At 40.5% G+C, this 9,939-nt stretch overlaps 1 protein-coding gene across 1 annotated transcript in view; it reads left to right on the top strand.

The window, feature by feature from the left end:
* The window catches only part of TOGARAM2 (TOG array regulator of axonemal microtubules 2), an 87,256-nt gene that overhangs the window by 58,766 nt on the left and 18,551 nt on the right, over window positions 1-9,939 (top strand). The window contains exons 7-11 of the mRNA XM_067462883.1: window positions 979-1,137; window positions 1,383-1,500; window positions 3,450-3,553; window positions 4,945-5,137; window positions 6,032-6,248. Of these exons, the coding sequence (XP_067318984.1) occupies window positions 979-1,137; window positions 1,383-1,500; window positions 3,450-3,553; window positions 4,945-5,137; window positions 6,032-6,248 (791 nt within the window). The remainder of the gene's footprint in view (window positions 1-978; window positions 1,138-1,382; window positions 1,501-3,449; window positions 3,554-4,944; window positions 5,138-6,031; window positions 6,249-9,939) is intronic.

Here is a 9,939-nt window from a genome sequence, read left to right as displayed (position 1 = left end):
TCTATTAGAAAAGAGAGAAAAGAAGTCCTTATAAAGGCAAACAACATGTAAAGGCAAACAACATGTTTTCCTTTCATTTCTTGAGACAGGAAAAGCTTTATATGACACAGGGAAAGAATTTTAGCTCAGTGTGATCAACTTTGAAATTTCATGATCATCTTGTTTCCAAGTGGATTTCTAGTTTCATGTTTCAAGTTTAGCCAGGTTCCTGTTCTGTGTATTGGATCTCCATGCTGTCTTGTTCTTTTGGATTTTACATCCTTGGATTCTGTGTTTTTACCTTTGTACCTTGAAGTTCATCGACTATCTGTTATCTTTGGAGAATACTGTTCTGGACTGTACTCTTTTTACCATTTTTACTGCTTGCTTACATATATCCATCAAAAAACTACTTGCTGGTTTTACTGAACTGGTGTGGTATTTAAAGACAGAGGTGTTCCTGATCTGAGATACAACAGTGGCCATACCACACCTTCTCACTCCCATTTTGTTCCACACCCATTTGAACACCAAACAAACACCCATGCCAGACTATTAAAAATAGCTAGGCATCCATCTTTACAAATGCTTACCTGCTTCCAGAGTACTTTACACTTTCATTATTTATTTCCTTGATACTTAATCTTCCTTCCTGTAACTTCAATGCAGTGTACATAGCATTTCTCTTCCCTACTTTACCCTCACAGCTAGCCTGAGAGATAGGAGAGACTGTAAGAGAAGGTTTTTCCTCTTTTTTATAGCTGCTCTCCCTGACATTAGCTGAGAACTCTGATTTATTTTTTTTCCTTTTTAGAGGAAAAAGATCCCCATATTTGGACTAAAAAGGGTTTGCAGGAAAGTAGAGAAGAGACTGGGTCAACTGTGACAAATTAGAATTATTACTGCTACCCTGCCCCATGTTTTCTGGTGGTCTTGGTATTTTTCATCTCACAGTTAAAAAACTTTGTGGTTCCTTCCACATTGATTTTTGTATTACAGCCACCGTAACCCTCTCATTCGTAAATGTGCTGCTGAACATTTGCTGACTGTTGTGGAGCAGATTGGAGCTGAGAAACTGCTCTCAGGCAACCGGGAGAACACCGAGGCCCTGGTGCACACATTGGTCAAGCTCGCCCAGGACCGCAACCAAGATACAAGGTAACTCCCAACAGCTTGGACTAGTCTTCATAGCTTTTTGCATAATGTAATAGTCTCTGTGTTTGTCTCCTATGCTTTGATATTCTTAAAAATGATAACAAAGAAACGGATTGTATTTATTTTGGAGGACAAATAAGTATAGCTAATATATATAGAATAATAATTTAAGTTATCTGATGCTACTCTTTGAACAGAGTTAGGATTTTGCACTCAAGTCTTCTTAACTCTTCCTCTTTCTGCATTAGATTTTATGGCCGGAAAATGCTGCACATACTTATGTCCCATACAAAATTTGATGGGTACTTGAAGCAGAGCCTACCCTCCCATGACCTGCGCAATGTCATGGCTGCAATTAAACAGAAAGTGAGTATGGACATGCAAGAAGCATCCCAGTAATATTTGGTGTCACAAGATCAAAGGCAACATATTCTTCATTTGTTGGTAAATTATGTGCTTGGGTCCATGTGGCTCTTTTTTTATTGCTACAAAAATGTTGAAATGTATCTCTTCCAGATGGGCAAAAATATTGGGAATTTGAAATATTTGTTGTTCTATTTCTACCTTTAAAATTAAAATAATATTTTCCCCATATATGTATGTTTTGGGCTCCCCAGCTTTCCAACGTATTTCCTACCTACACAATACAAGACTTTAAAAATTGCTTATGATGTAAGGGTGGTGCAGTGGGTTAAACCACTGAGCTGCTGGACTTGCTGACCAAAAGGCTGTAGGTTCGAATTTAGGGAGCAGAGTGAGCTCCCGCTGTTAGCCCCAGCTTCTGCCAACCTAGCAGTTCGAAAACATGCAAATGTGGGTAGATCAATAGGTACCACTTCTGCAGGAAAGTAATGACACTCCATGCAGTCATGCTGGCCACAGGACCTTGGAGGTGTCTATAGACAATGCTGGCTCGTTGGCTTAGAAATGGAGATGAGCACCAACCCCCAGAGTCTGACATAATTAGACTTAATGTCAGGGGAAACCTTTACTTACTTTACTTATGATGTAAGCTGAGACATCAAATTTTTCTACTTCCAGGATGTTTCTGCCCTGCTTAGAATAATAGATCATAGAATTGGAAGAGACTCCAAGGGACATCCAATGAATTCTCCTGCCATGTAGGAATACACCATCACAGAATTCCTGACAGATGGCCATTCAGCATCTGCTTAAAAACTTCCAGAGATGGTGATTCCACTGCTGAACAGCTCTTGCCAACAGGAGGATTTTCCTAATATTTAGATGGAATCTCATTTCTTGTATCCCTGCTCTCTTCCATCTGAATTGTGTCCTTTGGATCCTCCCCATCTTCCATAAACCTCTCTCTTAAGTGCTAAAGTGATACACTCCAGTAATGCTATTGCTGTGCTGGAAAGGATCACTTTCTTCCCCGTATAACTCACTGTCTCATGAGGTTTATGTCTCTGGGAAAAAGAAGTATGCAAAGGCAGGAACTGGAGAAGAAGGGGGAAGCACATTATTGAAAGCTTTCCTCCATTTGAGTCCTGAAGAAAGAGAAATACGGCCTGTGAAATGAGTGCAATTGCTTCACACACAGTAACAGTCCTGGAGGATTTGACAATGCTGAAGAGAGGAAGAAAGGCACCATTAAGCCATTAACTGAATAATGGTTGTGTGGGTGGGAGGGAGGGATTTAATCTTTTCCAGAAAGGCAATAGTGGTATTGGAACCTATAATTTAACACTAAGATTTGAGAGAGATTTCAAAATCTTTCCATTTGGAGGTGTGTGTGTGTGTGTGGGTTGGAACAGGAGAGCAAGAGAAACAAGAATAGGTTGCTATCAACAAAAGTTTGTTTCTCCCACCTCCAGCCCTCTATTTTCTCACGATCATCACCCCTCAAAGTGTGTTAGGCCAGGGAAGAGGAGAAAAATGTCAAGACATGATTTTGTGTGTGTGTCAGGAGTGACTTGAGAAACTGCAAGTCGCTTCTGGTGTGAGAGAATTGGCTGTCTGCGAGGAGGTTGCCCAGGGGACACCTGGATGTTATGATATTTTACCACCCTTGTGGGAGGCTCCTCTCATGTCCCCATATGGGGAGCTGGAGCTGACAAACGGTGCTCATCTGCACTCTCCCCGGATTCGAGCTTCCGACCTGTTGGGCTTCAGTCCTGCTGGCATAAGGGTTTAACCCTTTGTGCCACGAGGGACTCCAAGACATGAAATGATATGGGTTTAATTGACACAAGTTGCCAATCTGGATGAGCCATATAGTGTGAAAATGTTGGGACTTGTCCTGAACGCAGTTCAATGAAAATTCTGTTCTTACTGAAATGTGTTTCTCTACACAGGGAACAGAAGACCCACTATCCCAGGCTCCTTCTGCCAAAAGTCACAGGGGCTCCAAGAGCAGCAGCTTGGCAACTTCGTTGGACAGCCTGCCTTCAGATGAAGGGTACGGAACAGAGCCTGCTTTTGCCTAGCAGGGCAGGGAAGCTATTTCAGACTATTTTAAACTTTGTAACAGAGCAAAAAATCTTGTGGCATATTCAAAGAAGAACACATTTAATTTTACATTAGTTTTCATCTATTGTACACTTTGGAGGAAGTGGTGTGCAATCCACGGAAGCATGTGCCAAATAAAATGTGTTGATCTTTAGGTGTCACCTTCTTTTCTGCAACTCTTGATTATAGAGATCACACAACTGGCACACAGCGAAGTAATTTTTGCTTTGTTAAAAAAAACTCCTCAGTTGGTCGTTTTATGTTGGCTGTGAAAAAGCTATAATCAAAGAAAGAACTCTTCAGCTTTTTTTGGAAAGCTGTGTTTATGTGATGTGCTTCCTTTAAAAAATAGTCTTTATAGTTGCAGAAAAGACTACTTTTTTATACAGAACACACACACAGGCATGCAGTAAACAATCACTCAGAAAAAGTTCTGCTTCCTTTCCAAAAAACAAAAAAAAAAAAACCCTGTCCCTTTCTGCTTGGGTCATGAGGTACTCTTGGGACCAGACTTGAGCCAAGCAGAAGATTTGGAGTGTAATTAAGGGCAATAAATGAATTATTTACATTAACATAATTATATTTTGCTGCAATGAAGTGATAGAGGAAGAAACACTTGTGCCTCTGGTGTCAAAATAATATGATTGGCCTTGAGTAATATGAACCTTGGCTCTACCATGTGGGTGTATGCGATATAGGAAGGGTGGAATTAGAACATTGCTTCCCAAATATGAAAATGAAGGTACTGCCTTGCTCCCCACCCAACCCGGATCTCCAAATTTCAATAAGACACTGAAAACCTCACTACCTCTGAGGATGCTTGCCATAGATGCAGGCGAAACGTCAGGAGAGAATGCCTTTAGACCATGGCCATATAGCCCGAAAAAACCTACAACAACACACTGAAAACCACTCATATGTGTACACAGTGCTCATCCTATGTTACTTTGACTGCCCCCCTTTTCTTTGGATATGTAACTGTATTTCTAAATGCTTATCTGACATTATATTTTAATGCAATGGTAGGAATTTGGGGATGGAAAAAAGTTTCATGGATGGGAAAGAAGTCTTACCAGGAGGGAACCCAATGCCCTCTCACCTTGCCCCATAGTTACACCTGATTGCTTTTCTATCCAGGTAAAAAGACGCCTTGGACTAATCTAGTCTCCTCCTCAGCTTTCCATCCCTCCTGGACTTTCTTTAGCTTCCCCCCCCCCCCCCAATAATAATCATATAGCCTCTGTAAATTAGAGCATTGTTTCTGATTTTCCATTAGTATTTTTTCCATCAAGTAGTTTTCTAGAAGAACACAATGAAAAATAATTTCATTTTTAACCCCAGGTCAATTTCTATAGCTCTGCCACAACCTATGGGTCGACGAACCTCCCTCCGCAGCATTGAAATGATGGAGCAGCTTAGGGAGCTGAACAAGCTACTGATGGCAAAGGAATTTCAGATCCGAATGAATGGAATCACATTGCTCATGGAGTACTGTGAGAACAACCCCCAGCTTGTCTCCTCAAACATTGTACAGGTACTCAATTGGAGCATCCTATTCACTGAGACTGGACTGGGCTAGACAAATATTAAAATTTAGTTTTAGTTTGGGCTCTTGTGATTTTTCCTTCTAGGGTTTGCAAGGCTACCCAAACTTGGGATTATTATGAAAGGCAGTTCTCTAGTGCAAAGGGACTTAAACCGGTGAGCGAGAAAGAGTGACTGGGTTCTGGATAGGATACGTTTTAGTCTTGAAAACATTTCAGTGCAAACTACACTCTACTCCTAGTAAATACGGAGTGTGATTTTAACTGCTCATAGAAAAAACTGGGTCCACATGTAAAAATTGTTGTGGTTTCCCATTAATAGCAGCAAGTGGCTGAGAAGCTGAAGGAAACTAAATAAATTACATTAATAAAGGATCCTCCCTTCATGGGACTAGTCCATGTCCAACAAAATTACCCATAGCCACCAAAATATATTTACGCATTTTCTATGTTCTCCAGCATGAGAGATGTCCTCGTGGTTTGGCGGGAGGTCCTTCATTTCAGTAGAGTTAGCTATTCTTCATTGCTTCTTCTATCCATGCAAAGTTCAAAGATGTATTTCCTGTGGATACAGTGTTGTACTATAAATTAGATAAAGTTCACTCCACCTTTTTTTCTTGGGGAGAAAAAAACTTGAAACAAAACAGAAATTCCTCCTAGCTTCCCTCCTGAAGGTTTTTGGGGTGCATCTCTCTCTTGCACTGGGTAATTATGCTAAATGCAAAACTGGTTTTCTTACACGGCAATGAAAACACTGTATTGCTTTTATATAAAGACTTGTAACTACCAGTATTTGGGATGGGTCTTCTTTCATGTGCCTTTGGTAAACCAAATAGCATTCAGTTTATAGCACAATTTGCTTGTTCTTATTTTAATACACACAGATCTTTGATGTATTTACTCTGAGACTCCAGGACTCCAACAAGAAAGTGAACCAGTATGCATTAGAATCAGTTATCTCTGTGATCGTCATCCTTAAAGATGGCTTAAACCCAGTCCTGGTATCAGTGGTGGCTGTGGTCACTGACAACCTTAATTCAAAGAATTCTGGGATTTACAGTGCAGCAGTGAAGGTGTTGGACACAATGATCACACATTTAGGTAATTGCTGTTTTTCCTTTTTTATATTATAGTTATCATTCTGTTTCTGACCATCAAAATGTAGCTGTGTTTGTTTCCATAGAATGACCTTTTCTGAAACAGTTACAACCACATCCCACGAGGAAATTTTATCATCCTGCCACCCTAGTTGAGTAATGGAGCCCCATGCTGCTCATCACATGATGTAGTCTCACTTCTGGTGGGCCCCATTGCTCAACTGGAACGGCAGCATGGTAGGACTCTACCATGGAGCTTTCCCATGTTCCATTTGTGATGGGGAAGCATGACTGCTGGCCGGGTGGGCACAAGGCGGTGGGATTGCCTTGCCGATTCGCCATGGAGACTGGCAAAACAAAGCAGGGCGATCTCATCAAGAAATGTTGCAGGCTTAATATTAAATATTTTAAAACAGGCTGTGATAATGAAATATCATCCCCAAACTTCAGATAGCTCCATAGCTATATTAGGCAAATGCCTAATATTAAGCAAAAACCCAGCTCAGGTGACAGGAGATGGGAGCATGGTTTTGAAGAAGACCATTAGAATATAGTCGCATTTGGTGGGAACGAGAGACAGGGACTTCTCCGTGGTAGCCCTTTGTCTGTAGAACTCCCTTCCTATTGAGATTAGATCTGCCTCATTCCTCCTGAACTTCTGGAAGAAACTCATATCTTGGTTGTGAGATCAAGCATTTGCAGAATAGACTGATTTAGTGGTGAAGATAAGGTTTTAGTGGATTGCAATTGGACTGATTTGGATAACAATTTGAACTGGCGAATTGTTTTAATGTATATTTATAACTCTTTTTAATGTATGCCAATTGTATTTCATGCTATGTTATTATATTGTGTTGGCATCGAAGAGTTTCCTGTTGGAAGCCGTCCTGAGACCTTCTTTGGAGATTGAGAAGGACGGGGTATAAATGATCTAAATAAATAAAATTGAAAGGGACTACAATGATCATTCAGTCCAATCCCCTGCCATGCAGGAAAACACAATCAAAGCACTTCCAACAGGTGACCATCCAGCCTCCACTTAAAAACCTCCAAAGAAGACGACCATACTCCAAAGCAGCACATTCCATTGCTGAAGCAGCTCTTACCATCACAAAATTATTCCTAATGTTTTCTTGAAATATTTTTTTCCTGTAATTTGAATCCATTGCTCCCTGTCCTAGTCTCTGGAGCAGAAAACAAACTTTGCTCTTTCCTCAATATAATATTCTCTAAAATATTAAAACATGGCCATCGTGTCACTTTTTAACCATCTCTTCTCCAAGCTAAACATTCACTAAGCCACTCTACCTAGGAATTGGCTTCTAGTCCGTTGACCATTTCAGTCCTCTTCCCCTGAACACATTCCAACTTGTCAATATCCTTCATGAATTGTGATGCCCAGAACTGTCCATGATGTTATTCCAAGTGAGGTCTGACCAAAGCAAAATAGAATGAATATTAGAGGCAAAGATGAAGTACTTTGGCCACATCATGAGAAGACAGGAAAGCTTAGAGAAGACAATGATGCTGGGGAAAATGGAAGGAAAAGGAAGAGAGGCCGACCAAAGGCTAGATGGATGGATGTTATCCTTGAAGTGACTGGCTTGATTCTGAAAGAGCTGGGGGTGATGATGGCTGACAAGGAGCTCTGGTGTGGGCTAGTCCATGAGGTCACGAAGTTGGAAGCAACTGAACAAATACACAAAAACATGACTTCTATTGATCTAAAATTAAAGGAAGAGGAACTGCCCAAATTATCTACCTGTTGATCACATAAACTATTGAGGTATACTGCGGAGGATGGTAGCTTTAACTGCATAAACAGATTTCATAAACAGACACCTGTCGCATTGAGAGGTAATTAGAAAACTGATCAGCAAAGATATCAGAATCAAATCAACACAGAGCATTGTTTATTGCTTCAGAGTAAGAAATTAAAATGAGCTTTTCAACACAACCATTACCACTATCTAATATGTCTGGGTGGAAACTGGGAGAGGACCTATTGACTGGCACTCCCAACAAATGGCCATCCAACCTCCACTTAAAACTTCTGGAGAAGGAGAGCCCACCACCCTCTGAGACAGGGTATTCTACTTCCAAAAAGCTCTAACAACAAAAAATTCTTGCTAATTATTTTTTTTTTAAATCTCTTTTCTCTGCAATCCACTACTCTATGTCTGAGTCTCCAGAGCAGCAGAAAGCAAGTTTGCCCTTGCCTCAATGTGTCATCCTTTCCAATATTTAAACATGCATAACATGTCTCAAAATGGTGGCCTGCTGCTAAATATACCATGGTCCCTAAACCAATTCCCATAGGACTTGCTTCTAGACCTATTGACCATTTTTCTCACTATAGTCTGGATACGTTTCAGCTTGTCAATATCCTTCTTGAATTGTGGTACCTAGATCTGGACACAGTATTCCAGAGGTGGTCTGGCCAAAACAGAATAGAGTGGGACTATGACTTCCCTCAATCTAGACCAGGCATGGGCAAACTTGGGCCCTCCAGTTGTTTTGGACTTCAGCTCCCACAGGAGTTTGCCCATGCCTGATCTAGACACTATACTGTACTCCTGTTAGTGCCTCCTAGAATCACCTTAGCTTTTTAGGCTACTGCATCACACTGTTGACTCATGTCCAGCTTGTGGTCAATTAAGATTCCTAGTTGTACACTATGTTGTCTGCCCTGAATCTGCCGAGCTTAGTCTGCTGCTTCCAGGTGTTGTGGATGACACTTTTTCATTGTCCTTATTGAAGAAAGACTCAGCTATCAATACAGATGAGTTTAGAACACAGAAGGGGATAACACATTAAATTAATCATTGATATGATACAAAAATCTAGTTCAATTATGCTTATCTTAAAAGAAAGACTTTAAAAAAAGAAAATTAATTTTTCATTCATATTTCAACTTACATTACATTCCAACACTACATTCTAAGAATGAAGATGAAAAATCTCATCTGAGTTTATTCTCATTTCCTGCACCTCAGTTGTTCTTGTTTTTATACTTGCATAGGAGGAAACAGCTGCTTGAAGTTTAGAAATCCTTTTCACCTCTTGAGAAACTCTTTCCTTTGAATTTCCTTTTGTTAACTTCTCATTTTTTTAAAAAATTCCTGTGGATTCTTATGGAATCCATTATGATTAAGAGCTTCCAAACTCAGTTTCCTGGGACTGATGGGACCCTGTGAACCAAGGATGAGGAGAAAGGTGCCCTCACCCATTGTAGTACATCCCACACCTGCTTACAGGTGAAAATTTCCCCCTAAAATGTCAGGTCCACACCTGCTAATCATCCTTTCTGGAGGCCTTCAAGAAAGGAACCTCTCCAAAATCTTCCTTAGATCCCCAAAACTCCCAAAGGCATAGCGGTCTTCTGGTGACTTCCAAAGGAGACGGAGGAGTTTATAAATGCCCTGTCCTGAATTCCGGATCCTAGGATTTAATGTGATGTTGCCATAGGACTAAAAGTTTAATTTCACACTATAACTGCACTGTGTAAATCCCTTGGTGAGGCATGAAGCATCACCTACACTGCCACATAAAATCCAGATTTTCTGCTATGAACTGCCAGTGTATACTCATATAATCCAGTTCGAATAAGATAATCTGAATTATATGGCAGTGTAGATCCAGCCTGATAGCTCTGTAGCAGAGAATTCTAAGTACTCCCCCATATAAGTAGTAGA

Source organism: Anolis sagrei, chromosome 1 (genome assembly GCF_037176765.1).
Source record: "Anolis sagrei isolate rAnoSag1 chromosome 1, rAnoSag1.mat, whole genome shotgun sequence".
Taxonomy (NCBI): Eukaryota; Metazoa; Chordata; class Lepidosauria; order Squamata; family Dactyloidae; genus Anolis; species Anolis sagrei.
The sequence above is the reverse complement of the archived record's forward strand: the minus strand, read 5'-3'. Positions and strand labels throughout refer to the sequence as shown.